General features: G+C 37.3%; 1 protein-coding gene across 1 annotated transcript; it reads left to right on the forward strand.

Moving 5' to 3' along the window:
* The first annotated feature begins 4462 nt into the window (after positions 1-4462).
* On the forward strand, positions 4463-8908 carry LOC139745032 (aqualysin-1-like). Its single transcript, XM_071655440.1, has 8 exons — positions 4463-4576; positions 5184-5324; positions 5976-6105; positions 6400-6509; positions 6944-7085; positions 7615-7799; positions 8158-8329; positions 8769-8908. Exons 1-8 carry the CDS (start codon positions 4463-4465, stop codon positions 8906-8908), a joined length of 1134 nt encoding a protein of 377 aa, XP_071511541.1.
* The last annotated feature ends 7626 nt before the right edge of the window (positions 8909-16534 follow it).

Here is a 16534-nt window from a genome sequence, read left to right on the forward strand (position 1 = left end):
CAAGACCAAAACCCTTTTTAAGAATGAAAGAAAATGTCAGTTACTCAAACAAACACAAAAACATAAAAATCGAAGACACGCGTCCTACACCAGGTGTTTCTGTTCCTTCAAAGAGCACCATACTTAAACTCTAACGTCACCACCACATCATTACAGAGATAACAGACGATTAAATAGAACGGATTATAGTGCTCGTGAAACGGTTGTGTGCTTATTTCGCTAACTAAATCCGACTAACAATCATCTGTCTAATTTAAGACTACGGAGTATGAAGTACAAAGTGTCCTTTCTCATTTCAGTATTAATCGTCAATGAAATGTCAAGTATATTAACTTTAAACTCTAGCTTTTATTGTATTGTTTTGCTTTGTTTTAAGATCTTTTCGAGGATTGATAATAAACCGATTTGAATATCATCTAACTGCGTCTGCTGAAAGCGTACCTCTCTTCTGTCGGTATAGATATATTTCAATTTCAATTTCAATTTTCATTTCATTTCTGACGGAAACATTTAGACATCACTTTCTTTGATAACAGAAATTAAGGTAAGTAAAGCTATGTGGAATGAAAAGAGTTCCACAATATATTATCGGGCCAATAAAAATCTTTAAGTCTGAAATTTTGATGGCCTGAGAAAGATATGTAGTGGCCCGACATACTAGTAAAAGCAAAAGTAACAATCCATTTTGAATTTTTGGTGGCCCGGCCCCAATTTTTAGTAGACCCGGTCCATCGGGCTACCGCTATTGTGGAGCCCTGTATATATGATAGATGAACTGAATTAAAAAAAAAAAAACCTATAAAAAATGAAAGTATCACATTGTAGTGAATTATGCACTACTCTAATTCTGATAACTTTTGCACTCCGTAAAGCGGAATGATGAATAGTTCAGGATTGTTAATTGTTAATGCTAAGTTGAAATATTAGCACCGATTTTTACTCTTTTAAATGTAGCCATGAAGATTTTTTCTATGTTTTATATTATTTTGTCCCGGCTACCTCTGAAACATTGAATTATTGATAATAATCTACGTCGATGAAGGGCAATTTGTAAATCAGTTGCAGTAAAAAAAAAAATGCCGCAAGAATTAATCAATTTAGAAAGATAAATAAAAATCTCCCAACAACACCATTTATTCATTTAAAGGGCCCGATTAAGAGAGGACCACAAAATGATTGAAAGTGTGTGTGTGTGTGTTTCAGTGTGTGTGTGTGTGTTTCAGTGTGTGTGTGTGTGTCTGTTTGTGTGTTTTGTGTGTGTGTGTGTGTGTGTGTGTGTGTGTGTGTGTGCGTGCGTGTCACGACAGCCATACTTAGAATGATATGAGATGTGCCGAGATGAATTGATTATTCAATGACTGCTGAATCCATGTTGCTCTCGGACGATCGTAGAATATTGATTAAAAAGCTGAATACGAGTGAATACGTTGAATAAGAAATCATAAGTCGGGTTGTCGACGTACGAGGCAACGTTAACCACTTTGCGTTGCCTTATATAAACTGACTCTCATGTACGGCATAATACAGTACACAATAACGAGTCTACTGGAGCAAATAATTGTTTCAGAACTCCTCTGACATATATATATATTTTTAAATCCATCAACGGTAGCTAGAAAAATCATTGAGACTTTATATCCTTGCCCAACAATATTGCTCTAGGAGGATAATTAGGGGGGGGGGTGGAAGACCATTTTGTCCACCTTGTCAACCAACATAAGTTCTAAACGAACAGTTTTTTTGAGGTGAGATGATAATCATAACACTCATAGCTAAGATCATTGTCGTGGTACGTTTTTGTGCCATGAATTACCATAATTTATACTGTACGTAACTCATATCAACATCTATTTGCTAAATCTACTGTCTTGACACAGTAAACACGCATTTTTCTGATTTTTAGCATTATCATATGCCATTACTTTGGCTATACACTTCCACTACTCTTCAAAAACTGGTCTCATACATCTCCATCTCAGGGCCAACATATCCGCCAAAAGTAAATTTTGATAACTACAAGTCTGTTATTAATTACCTCATTTTATTCTTTAATAATTATGTCTTTACCCTATTAGAGCACTGACATTTTTGCTTGATCTTGCACATCAGCACCTAAATAACAGTATGTGGATTTCTTTTTAGCACCTTAATCACTATTAAGATATTTTGTTGTTGTATTATCTAATATTGCAGTATTTTGTTTTGCTGTGTTTTCTCTTATTCTAATGCTGTTCACACGTTTTGCTACTATTTTCGAAATTAAGTCTTCCACATCAATACCGCAAAACCAACGTCTGTGCAAATTTACTCTACAAAACTAGAACGTTTTTGTTGTCTTATCTTGATTCGTTTACCTAAACAAACGTGTAATTATCAAGACAAAGCAAGTTTTTACAGCCCCCGAAAAATGCATCTTAAAAAGCTGCACATGAAAGCCAAACTATATACGAGATATCACTTTAAACGCTTAAACGCTTACACACCACGGAAGCAGTCTAGTTTCACATCAGACCTACTAACCTACCCACCAATCACAATGATTTCCATCCATCCCTTTGCACTTTGTTTGGTTTGGCGAGGGTATAAATAAGTTACATTATTAAAATAGATAAAGAGATGAAATAAAAAAGACGGCTTAAACTACCGCATGATCCATTCGTGTGACCGCATGACCAATACGTAAAAAAAAAAAAACGGTCCATGACGGATGATGACAGTCTGTCCAGAATCTCCAAAATGGCGGCAATAATGCAGCGTAGTTTTTTCCCCTCCATTATTGATTTGATTTCGTTTTCTTTAAATGAAAACAAGATACCAGTATATAATTTTTTAGTATGTATTAGATTATTATTAGATATTCAAAACTGAATGACACTGAATAACAATTGAATAACAGCAGCAACAACCTGTTTCAAAGAGGTTCATGCCTTTAAGTATCCTTAGCCCTGGTTAAGTCCTTTCCTATATCGCCACGCAGACACCTACCAATAATTAGGATTGCACCTGGCTAATGTTATTTATGTCATCCTTTTTGTTTGTATTACAAAACGGTATTATGCCGTCACAAAGTACACACAAAGATTAGATAATGCCGGATGTTGCCTCAAACTTCAAATGGTTTTCCATAACATGATGAAGGTGCACAATACTTGTCATATGACATTAAAAATCCTAAATATTAAAGGCTCATTAACTGTTTTCTTCTCACGTATATCAAAGATATGGTTAAACTAAAAAGACAAAGATACACCGAGGTCCCTTTGATTACCTCGTTTTTCATCTGCATAGAATACAGTAACTTGAATCATGAAAGACAAATTCTGATTGTCATAATCCCCATAGTCTACCGATATGATTACTGGAAGGTCATTACTTATCAGTCAAAGCGGATTATGACGACATTTTCTGCAAACAGTGGGCGAGGTATGTATGGATGGTCTAGGTGAGGATTGGCTATAAAAGGAGGAGTCCTGGAGGACTTTCCTCATCGGTTCCAGCTTCGACTCTCAACCCAGCAAGCAACAGAACAACAGCAGTGAGTGTCCAGTCTTCGATCGTTTTCGCATTATTGTTTCATTTTTTTTAATACAAACTCTTAACATTACCGCTGTTTTCTTCTCTTGGAATATTTTCAAGAGAAAGAAGCTGACAATAAGCTTTGGTTTAACAGAAATGAACATCGTCATCCCTTCCATTTGATATGTGTTCGTATTTTACTTGACTCTGAGATTCCCTACCATTACAATACGATATTCAAACAAAAAATTTACGTTGCCTTTTATAAGTATAGACTATGTCCATGTCAAAGCGTCGTGTTACATAGACAAAGATAGAGGGAGGGTGACAGTAAAGTGGGATATGGATATTATCTAGTTCGTTGTAGCAGTTGGGTTGTTTTAGGGGATTCTGTTTTTTCCCCCAATGTTTTCCACCGTATATTACGCTTCGTGCACTCAACACATAATGACTTCGAAACTTCACGGCATGCTTCGCTTCAAAGACCAAGACAGTGAATAATTGGGAGCATCTTAAAAAAAAATGCAGACGAAGAAGAAAAAGCAGACAAAGTCAACAGTAATGATCATGATGATGATTCGGTGGAGAAATCAATTACAGCATGGGTGTATGAAAGGGCTCCTGTTAAGGACAAATAGATATAGGGCAGGAAAGTATCGTTACTAATAGCTGATTGAGTGACAGGTATAGAGGCTGGATACCAACTGTAGGAGTACGTGATTGGTTCAACATTTCCGATTCTCGTACCTCTTCGGTACACAGTGGGGCTGGATAACTCTGAATATGACGTAGTGAGACATGTGCCATCATTAACATTATGATTATTGCGATATTGAATCAAGATATAAGTGATAGAAGCAGACAAAATGTATATTTAAGAACTTAAGTTCGTTTCTTTTTTTTTTGTACATTGTTCATGCTTATTCTCCCAACTCCGTCTTAGACCATGCGTGGTCTTACTCTCTGCCTCTTCGCCGCCCTCGTGGCCGCCGCCTACGGCATCGCTCCTCTCCAGCGCGTCGCGGAGAAGATCCAAAACAAGTACCTCGTCGTCATCGATGTAAGATTCCACACTTTTTTTATAAAGCGAAAAAAATCGTCTTATCCTTTTGCACCAAGATTCACGAATATAAATCGCTCATGATCAAATTCATAAAAAATTAAATTCTATACATTTCTTGGATACAGCAGGTTATGAACATAATGTCTCATTATTTGAAATGAACCTCATTCCTTGAATAGTTTTTTACATTATCATACAGACGAGTCAGTCAGTCGCTCATGCTCAAGCGATTGTAAGACTTAGACATTGTAGTATTCAAATTCCCATCCCCGACGTTTGATCTAATCAACTGAAGAATATGATCAAATAAAGGGGAGAAGAAGCATTTCATTCTGGCATACAATTAGGCATTATGTTCTGTAAAAGGGCAACACTCACATATGATAGAGAATGGCCATGCAAGTTGTCTTAAACGAAAGGTTTGTTCGTTTGTTTGTTTGTATAAGGAAAACTATTAAGTATGTTATTTTCTTTTCGAGTTTCCCTGTCGCTAATTGTCTAAGATCGTCTTGTATCGTTAAATGGGTAATTCATCTGCAGTGACTGTGGTGACTGTGGTTACTCGTTCATCAAAGAATATTTTGTTTGGTTGATTGCACACCAGGAGAGTCTCGACGTCAGTGAGTTTGGTGATCGTCTGACCGCCGCCTTCGCTAGCCGTCGCTTCAAGCTCGCCAAGATCCTCAAGTCTTTCAAGAACATGAAGACCCTCTCCGTCGAGCTCAGCGACGACGCCGTCGAGTTCGTAAGTTCACGTCGAGAACCATTTCGTTATCTTCAAACCAAATTTGTGGAAAAGAAAGATTTAATGGCAATCAAAAGTTGTTCATAACGTGAAATATTATCATACACCGTATTATTTTGTTGTGGAATACGCATCGAAGTTAGAGAATGACGAATCATAGATAGTTTCCAGGAATTTAAAAATGGGCAACACGTAATCAGTAGCCAGAACATCGGTGGTTACAAAACATGATATCCAACACTGTTATCTTTGTGAAAATGGGAAAAGGGTAAAAGAATATGTTTTGTAGTGTCCAGCGATTCACCATGTCAAGCAAGTGAATGGAGAAAGTGACATGCTTTCTCGTTCATATCAAGCATCTGAATGGATCTCACAATTACTCTTCTGACTATCCCTTCAATTCTTTTAATTGGGTACCACAATTAATCTCGTGAAATCAAAGTGAGTTTATAGCGAATCGATTAATTATACAGGGTTTAAAAAAAATAGCAACGCCCGTGTGCTTCGATTCCCAATCCCCCCCTTTTTTTTTGGGGGGGGGGGTTATTGTGGCGTGTGTGTGTGTGTGTGTGTGCGTGTGTTGGTGGTGGTGGTTGTGAAGAATACATTTTTAATAACACGAACAATATTTCATTATCATGATTTTATTAGCTGCGTCGCTTCGAGGGCGTCATCCACGTGGAAGAAGACGGTGTGGTCCGCACCCAGGCTGTTGCCTCGTGGGGTCTTGACCGTATCGACCAGAGGTACCTTCCCCTCGACAACAGCTACTCCCCTTCAAGTAAGAGCAATAAACATGGTGAAAACATCAAACCACATGCCATTTCGTTTTAGATAAAGACGTTTCATTTCAACAAGAATCATCTGTTGGTTTCACAAGTTTTAGATATGATGTCATTCCGAACAAACAAGCAAAAAGGGATGTGAGTTTGCTTGACTAGTGACAGCACGATCTCTGCATGCTAAACATTTATCGCAAACACAGAATCTTTCCTCCCGCACTTCTGTGGCAGGTTTTTTGTTATTACAATGTATTCACATTTTTTTTTCATTCGATATCTTTTTCCCCTGTCAGACAACGGACGTGGCGTCAACGTTTACGTGATCGACACCGGTGTCTGGCCCACCCATGACGACTTCGGCAACCGCGCCGTTGCCGCCTACGACGCCGTCGGTAACAACAACGTGAGCGTCTTTTCACACGACTCTTTACAGTTAAAATTCTGCGCATGTATGTTCCGTTGCAGATCTCGATTGTTGGTTAGGCTTCCATTGATTTATAAAAGTCAAATCAAGAAAAAAAAATGAAATTGAGACTAATATTGATTGGACGCGTTTGTAGATTTTATCTGCTAATAAGAATTATGGCTGTTCTTTGTAATACTTGAATATGAGTAGAAATAGAATTGTAAATAGGGAATTCCGTTCAATTCAGTTACAACTGCAATATGAATTTCATCCTGAGGACGGCGAGCGAACGTGGAATGTAAACAGAAGAGATAGATATGGAAAATCATCTTATGATAGCAAACCTATCGTCGAACGTCAGTGCTTCCAATTACGTTATACTGCCTGTATGCTCACCTTATATGTTTTTGTCCTTTTTTTTTCGCCTTCAGGGAATCGACTGCAACGGACACGGAACCCACTGCGCCGGAACTGTCGCTGGAACCAACTATGGTGTCGCTAAGAGCGCAAACATCTACGGTATCCGCGTTCTTGGTTGCCTCGGATCCGGCAGCAACTCTGGAATCATCGACGGTACAATCATCTCGTAGTTCTATAATTATCTCGATGTACATGTATAAACCCCTTGCCCCGAGATATGACAATAACACGAATATTTCACACAACGCAAACCCGAACCACGAATGGAAAGTGTTAATTTTAGGGATACATAATAATATTATTGATGTTACATTTGATTCGTTTACTAGTTAATTATACTTTACAACAAAGATTTGATAAAAGCTACATTGGAAAAGCATTCCGATAGATTCTGATAGATCCAATAGACTGGATGTGGAATTCGTGATACACATAATCTATAATCTATTACGAATAGACGGTGCTGTGTACCAGTAGCCTCACATGAACATGAAATAAAAGTAATGTAGCTGGCAGTCGAATTTTCAAAACGTATCGATTTCTCTCTTACCTCAAAGGTTTGATTTATAAATTGACACAGCATCGATGGTACAAATATCAGTTTTCTTCTTGGGATGTGCTATGGTCATATTTGCATGTTTTCAAGCCACATCAAGCTTTCCCCAAATCTTAAATCTTCCAGGTATGGACTGGGTTGTGTCCAACGGCCAGAAGCCCGGAGTTGTGTCCATGTCTCTCGGCGGAGGAGCTTCCTCTACCACCGACGCTGCCGTCAAGCGCATGTACGACGCCGGATTCACCGTCTCGGTTGCCGCTGGCAACAGCGACGAGGATGCCTGTGGTACCTCGCCCGCCAGGTCCGGATACGTAAGTGCTATTAATACTTCAATTCATTTACATCTTAAACTGTAAATACGCTACATGATATTGTCTTCCTTAATGTATTGTCCGCCTTGGCCGTACTTGTGGGACCTTTTACCCACTACTTCCCAATGCTGTAAGAACACAAGAAGGTCAGATGATTCTCAATGTGGCAAGATGACTGCATGTAATCATCACCAAAAACTAATGTTGCCTTTACTGATTCGAAAATTGTATATAATGTGTGTGTGCGTTTTTTTCGTGGAAGACTTTTTGTCAAATAAATAGTTACATAAAAGAATCTTTGTTGATCGCGTAGCAAATTCCTCAGAGTCATACACCCTCCCCTTTCTCATGTGAACAGGCCCTGACCGTTGGAGCCACCGATAACACCGATGCCCGCGCCTACTTCTCCAACTACGGATCCTGCCTGAACATCTTCGCTCCTGGTGTCGACATCACCTCCGCCTGGAAGGGATCCGACAGCGCCACCAGCACCATCAGCGGTACCTCCATGGCCTGCCCCCATGTCTCCGGTAAGACACATGCCAGTTCCTCTCTTCGTCCTCCTTATCACGTTGTGCAATTTCTCCTACGTTTTCTTTCGTCTCCCGATACGAATACTCAGCGGGTTTGTGAGATTGTTGAAAGATTTGTCCGTTCATGTTACAACCTGCGATCACAAATTATTGTGGGCTCTATGAAGTGCTACACTACTCTCAAATGTAGCTTGTAATTAACTGCCTCTACTACTGCGAAAGAATTCACATTCAACCGTTCTGGTCTCTTGCAAAGATCGTAGATTGTATAGGTCCGTATTTGACCCTCCCAAGTCTTAGCTGCGTATTCAAAGCACGGTAAGAATAGTAACTTTTACAGAATAACAAGAACAATGTTAACAATGTTGATTGTAAGGAATGCAGTGACCAATGTCTCTGTTCGCTTTCATTTTACTTCAAAAAAAAATATACATAGGTGTCGCTGCCCTTGTCCTCGCCGCCAGCCCGAGCTCTTCGCCCTCTTCCGTCTACTCATCCATCCTGAACAGCGCCACCAGTGGCCTGGTTACCGGCAGGGGATTCCTCTCACCCAACCTCATGCTTTACACCAACTAAAGCGGAGGAAAAAAACAAACAAACATGGATTCAGCCTTTGGACTGCCATGCTATCAAATTTAAACGAATTTATGATAATCATTACTCAAATTATGCCCTTGTGACTTGAGAAGATGAATCAATGATGACAGATGATGTCCCAATAAACAGAAGGAAAATGAAGTGGAAAGCAATTCGTCTTGAGTCTTTATACGATTGTATTGTAGATTGAAGAGAGTGACGCAAGCGATACAGAAAGAGATGCCCTCACTCTTTGTTGGTACTCATGCGTGTATGACTTACATTCATTTGTGTGTATGCCCACTTATAGTATTCATGAAAGAGTAAATGGATGAGATTTGAGCGAATGGAAGAATGACATTTATAATAATTACATATGTACATAATTATTGTCACCCTACCCAAGGTGACAAAAGCGTTTGGTAAAAAAAAAAAGTATCAGCATCATACCGCTATATATACATATATATATATATATATATATATATATATATATATATATATATATACATATATATATATATATCAAAATATGAAAGTTCTGCGTCGGTGTGTAGTAAGTAGATATCAAGTGTAAAAACAGTCGTATAAACACCGCAGGAGCCAAAAAATTGGACTGACGTTTCGGTCAAAGACCTTTATCAAAGTGACTTTGATAAAGGTCTTTGACCGAAACGTCAGTCCAATTTTTTGGCTCCTGCGGTGTTTATACGACTGTTTTTACACTTGAGATATATATGTATATATATATATATAATTGAAAGAAATTGGACTGAGGCGGGACGTTGCTCTCGATCTTAGTCTCCCTTTTATTTGTCAAGCTTTCGGCCCGTCATTGGGCCTTCGTCAGGACCTACCAACAGAACGATTATTATATGAATAACCTGATGTGTCATATAATATATAATGCAATTTCACATATTACCAATCTTCTAAATCATTTCCTTTATATACACAAATCAATCATTCAATTCAATACAAATATCGTACAAGGAAATGATTTAGAAGATTGGTAATATGTGAAATTGCATTATATATTATATGACACATCAGGTTATTCATATAATAATCGTTCTGTTGGTAGGTCCTGACGAAGGCCCAATGACGGGCCGAAAGGTTGACAAATAAAAGGGAGACTGAGATCGAGAGCAACGTCCCGCCTCAGTCCAATTTCTTTCAATTATATGCAACCAACAATGCGGCACCGCGTACGTTCGGGACCCAGGGAACTATCTCTCACATTATATATATATAATATATATATATATATATATATATATATATATACATGTGTGTGTGTGTGTGTGTGTATTTACACGTATGCATGTACATGTATGTGGTGTAATTATAAAGAGAGAGAAATAGGGAGAAAGAGAGAAAGAATGAAGGAAAGAGGGGAGTAGAAAGAGAGAGAAAAATATAAGAAATATACATAGTAACAATGTATAAGTCATCATTAATCCTGAACTCGAAGATCAATACAGACGTCTACATTATCCAAGATCCATAGCAGAGATGCTAATGCACAACATTGCATTCCACCATTCTCATACATGCCATGTCATGTTGACAAAACAAAAACAAACAATCAAACAAGCAAATGATTAAATAAATAGATAGATTAAATAAATAAATGAATGAATAAATAAATAAATAAATAAATAAGCAAACGAACAATCACACTATCAAACTCACTTTATCACTCACAAAAAAACAATTTTTCGTGAATACTCTTTACAATGGCAATGAGAAAAAAATACTTCAATTATCATTTTTTTTTAAATAAATGTTTTGTAGAGAAATAGAAACAATGAAAGGTACATACTTTGAGTTCATTAGAAAAACCTTTAAAAAAATAGCTCGTCTCCATGTAACCACGTGCATCACAGATTTCAAAAGTAGGGATTTGATTTGGTTAAAATTTAAGAATCTAACAAAAAAAGTTTGAGATCTTAGCAACCGGTGAACGTTCAAGAATTTTAGAAATTCAACGGTTTTGAGTTTTACCGAAGCATGTTAATTGGACGTTTTAACGCTTTTGGCGTTGACCGCATCTAAACCACAAAAGCAATCTGTTTACCAGTCTTTGTACCTTTTCTGTGGTTTTGCGGATATAAAGCGATATGATAAATCATGGTTGCAAAGCTTAAAGGACAAGTTCACCTTCATGAACATGTGCACTAAATGAATGCAGCAATATTAGTAGAACACATCAGTGAGAGTTTGAGGAAAATCGGACAATCTGTTCAAACGTTATGCATTTTTGAAGTTTCTGCTCACTCAAGGCTGGATGAGAAGTCTACTGTAGCTTGTGACGTCACAATGCGTACAACAATATCAAGAAAGAATAAAGGAAATTCAACATATTTTCACTTTTCTAGCATAGCAAAAGAATACTTAACTTCTCTCTTTCAGAAGGCAGGGGGAATAATATTACCCTTAACATATGTCAGTAACAAGTTGAAGAAATGCGTACTTTATTCAAAAAGTGATGTTTGTGAAATTCTCTTTTAATTTTCTTTATGTCGTCGCACGCACATGACATCATACACTGTAGTAATCTTCTCATCCAGCAGTGACTGTGCAGATACTTTAAAAATTCATAACTTTTGAACGGATTGTCTGATCAGTTTCCCCAAACTTTCACTGATGTGTTCTAATAATATTGTTGCATTCAGTCAATCCACATGTATATGAAGGTGGACCTGTCGTTTAACGTATTCACCGATTGGCGGGGGAGGAAGTAATTTCGGGGACTGCATGTACAAAAGCACGTCTGCTTTGCGACAATGGGTGGGGAAGGTGTAAATAAAGGACTGGGAACCATAACGCATGTAACATGTAACATTAAGACTCTACTTACTCTTACTCTACCGTTTATTTGTCTTGCTGGAGTATGTGAGGGATTGGCATCATGATCTTAAATAGTTTGTGAGACTGAGATAGCCAGCTGGCATCCCTGCAAGAACATGTGGAAAAGTTTTGATATTCCATTTGCTTGGTGGTATTCAAGGAGGGGATTATTCAATAGTGTACAAAAAGTATTTGATAGACAGCGTAACTAATTTGTAGTACTACTGTGATTCACACATTCTCATTTGAACAATGACACTCGGTATTTTAGTTGCTTTTAATAATAAAAAACCTGCCCTGCTTAGAATTAGGAACAGAAATCAAATAAACTGCTACATAAAAACAAAACACGTAACTAAATGTGATGAACTTGATCAATTAAGTATAGACCAAAAAATTAATAGGGCCTACTGAACAACTATGCTTTGCACATCACAATACACTCTAATATAGGTTCTACTTTGCACCTTCACCTGTGTCACACTGGGAGCGCCTTTACGGATGTAACTTTGTTACTTTGTGTAACACCTTTCAGACCAGTTGGGACCTTTAAAAGGTGCAACTTTGCACCTTCCTTGTCTCAAAGGTGCAAAGTTGCACCCGGAAATGTGGTCACAGTGCGACACTGGTAACTGTGCTCCCAGTGTGACAAAAGGTGAAAACTTCTTAGAGTGTAAGGGGATAAATTTTATCCAGGTCAGTATAAAGAGGTGAAATCCGCAAATGATTATCTGATAGCCGTGTGACTATGGCTTTTCATTTGCATTTCAAAGCATTTCCACCATACCCACTGAAATAAGTACGAGTAATATCTACTTAAACATTATAAATTGATACCTACAACTAAAAATATTTCTCAATCTCCAAAGACCTATACACTACCTTACTTTGTACTGGTATCAATCGGCAAAACTTCAAAATGTTGTACAAATAATGATGAAGTTACTTTTGTCATTAACATTGTAAGGTGAAGAGAAGGAGGGGAATCCATAATTATAAGATAATATTGCTCTCACGTCTTTGAAGTGGTCTTGAAGAGTCCCAAGTCATTATCCTGCCAATCAGGTACATGAACATGCACCTTACTTCCTAAACTAGGTCCGATTCATTTGTGTTAAAGATCTAGTCATAAAGAACAAAAAGATGCAGAATTCGTTTGAATGTCACAGTAGTAAAATCTCGTCTTGCATTGCGTTTGGCAACGTCCACGACCAAAACCCTTTTTAAAAATGAAAGAAAATGTCAGTTGCTCAAACAAAAACAAAAAAATCAAAGACACGCGTCCTACACCAGGTGTTTCTGTTCCGTAGAGCATCATATACTTAAACTCTAACGTCACCACTACATCATTACAGAGATAACAGACGGTTAAATAAAACGGATTATAGTGCTCGTGAAACGGTTATGTGCTTATTTCGCAAACTAAATCCGACTAACAATTAATCATCTGTCTTTTAAGACTACGGAGTATGAAGTACAAAGTAGTCCTTTCTCATTTCAGTATTAATCGTCAATGAAATTTCAAGTATATTAACTTTAAACTCTAGCTTTTATTGTATTGTTTTGCTTTGTTTTAAGATCTTTTGGAGGATTGATAATAAACCGATTTGAATATCCTCTCACCGCGTCTGCTCAAAGCGTATCTCTCTTCTGTCGGTATAGATATGTTTCCATTTCAATTTCAATTATTGATTTCATTTCCGATGAAAACATTTAGACATCACTAACAGAAATTAACAGAAATTAAGGTAAGTAAAGCTATGTGGAATGAAAAGAGTTCCACAATATATTATCGGGCCGCTAAAAATCTTTAAATCTGAAATTTTGATGGCCTGAGAAAGATATGTAGTGGCCCGAAATAAAAGCAAAAGTAAAAATCCATTTTGAATCTTTGGTGGCCCGGCCCCAATTTTTAGTAGACCCGGTCCATCGGGCTACCGCTATTGTGGAGCCCTGTATATATGATAGATGAACTGGATTAAAAAGAAAAACTATAAAAAATGAAAGTATCACACTCTAGTGAATTATACACTACTCTAATTCTGATAACCTTTGCGCTCCGTAAAGCGGAATGATGAATAGTTTAGGATTGTTAATTGTTAATGTTAAGTTGAAACATTAGCACCGATTTTTCAGTCTTTTGAATGTAGCCATGACGATTTTTTTAATGTATTTTTGTCCCGGCTACCTCTGAAACACTGAATTATTGATAATTATCTACGTCGATGAAGGGCAATTTGTAAATCAGTTGCAGTAAAAAAAAAATGCCGCAAGAATTGATCAATTAAGAAAGATAAATAAAAATCTCCCAGCAACACCATTCACATAATTATTTAAAGGGCCCAATTGAGAGAGGACCACAAAATGATTGAAAATGTGTGTGTGTTTGTGTGTGTGTGTGTGCGTGCGTGTGTGTGTGCGTGCGTGTCACGCCCGTCATACTTAGAATGATATGAGATGTGCCGAGATGAACTGATTATTCAATGACTGCTGAATTCATGTTGCTCTCGGACGATCGTAGAATATCAATTAAAAAGCTGAATACAAGTGAATACGTTTAATAAGAAATTATAAGTCGGGTTGTCGACGTACGGGGCAACGTTAACCACTTTGCGTTGCCTTATATAAACTGACTCCCATGTAAGGCATAATACAGTACACAATAACGAGTCTACTGGAGCAAACAATTGTTTCAGACCTCCTCTTGACATATTTTTTAAAATCCTTCAACGATAGCAACAAAAATCATTGAGGTACTTTATATCCCTGCCCAACAATATTGCTCTGGGATGATAATTGGGGAGAAAGACAATTTGTCCACCTTGTCAACCAGCATAAGTTCTAAACGAACAGTTCTTTAAGGTGAGATGATAATCATAACACTCATAGCTAAGATCATTGTCGTGGTACGTTTTTGTGCCACGAATTACCAACAACCAAAAGTAAATTTTAATAACGTACAAGTCTGTTATTAATTACCTCATTTCATTTTTTAATAATGATGTCTTTACCCTATTAGAGCACTGACATTTCTGCTTGATCTTGCACATCAGCACCTCAAGAACAGTATGTGGATTTCTTTTTAGCACCTTAATCACTATTAAGATATTTTGTTGTTGTATTATCTAATATTGCAGTATTTTTTTTTGCTGTGTTTTCTCTTATTCTAATGCTGTTCACACGTTTTGCTACTATTTTCGAAATCAAGTCTTCCACATCAATACCGCAAAACCAACGTCTGTGCAAATTTACTCTACAAAACTAGAACGTTTTTGTTGTCTTATCTTGATACGTTTACCTAAACAAACGTGTAATTATCATGACAAAGCAAGTTTTTACAGCCCTCGAAAAAAATGCATCTTAAAAAGCTGTACTAGTACATGAAAGCCAACATACTTATGTATGAGATATCACTTTAAACGCTTAAACGCTAACACACCACGGAAGCAGTCTAGTTTCACATCAGACCTACTAACCTACCCACCAATCACAATGATTTCCATCCACCCCTTTGCACTTTGTTTGGTTTGGCGAAGGTATAAATAAGTGACATTATTACGATAGATAAAGAGATAAAATAAAAAAGACGCCTTAACCTACCGCATGATCCATTCGTGTGACCGCATGACCAATACGTAAAAAACGGTCCATGACGGGTGATGACAGTCTGTCCAGAATCTCCAAAATGGCGGCAATAATGCAGCGTAGTTTTTTCCCCTCCTTTATTAATTTGATTTCGTTTTCTTTAAATGAAAACAAGATACCAGTATATGAATTGTTAGTATGTATTAGATTATTATTAGATATTCAAAACTGAATGACACTGAATAACAACTGAATAACAACAGCAACAACCTGTTTGAAGAAACACTCGTACATAATTTTAGGTTTTGTTTAATATCCATGATTTTGTAATGCCCATGATTAAAGTAAATACATTAGTGGTTACAATCATTTTGACAAAAGTTAAGTTACTACATTCAGGGCTTTCGATACATTCCATTGAAAACAAATCCAAGCTCGTGCAGGAACGTCTTTGTTTTATGCCAATTTTCTTTTTCAAAAAGACACGTGATGATAATCTTTGACGTCAGTGCGGTATATGCGAGTACGTGTCAGAATATCAAAGTGACGTAACCGGAACGATGGATCGTCATTTATCACTAATCCTCTTATAGAAACATGTGAAGCCACCAGGTGACGGACTTTTCGTCCTCTATAAAAGCTGGAAGAGGAGACGATTCTGTTATTGGTTCCAAGCCATCATCAAGAAGACACTGGTAAGTGATCACTAGAATTTCAGTACTCTGTATTGATTTCAGTATACCAGTTTAATGGATCGACACCTTTGTGTCAGAGGGGATACAGCGATCCGCCTTCATGGCCTTAAGAATCGGAATTTCCGACCAGTTGTTTCAAACTTATCCCAATATGTTTTTGGATCTTTGGAACATCCAATGACACTTCTTCGACAATGGATCGTGTGAGGTATATGGGTGTATTTAGTATAGTAGAAAATAAATTCACCCAATATTACCAGTGCAGATCGTAGTCAAAATTCCATAACCGAGTAGACGTCATACAGGCTCGTTCAATAATTATCATTAATGTGCAACATTATGTTTTATTACATTCATGACTGACCTTCCAATTAATTTTGCTCAGGTGAGTTTTTGAGATTTACAAATTTATCTAAACTGATATATCAGTGGAATATCTTCTTTTTTTATATTGATTGAGAAAAATCTTTGTCTCAACTCTTAAATCCAGAAA

This window comes from Diadema antillarum, unplaced genomic scaffold, assembly GCF_040938485.1.
Source record: "Diadema antillarum isolate AM-2024a unplaced genomic scaffold, OU_Dant_1.0 seq00001230_RagTag, whole genome shotgun sequence".
NCBI lineage: Eukaryota > Metazoa > Echinodermata > Echinoidea > Diadematoida > Diadematidae > Diadema > Diadema antillarum.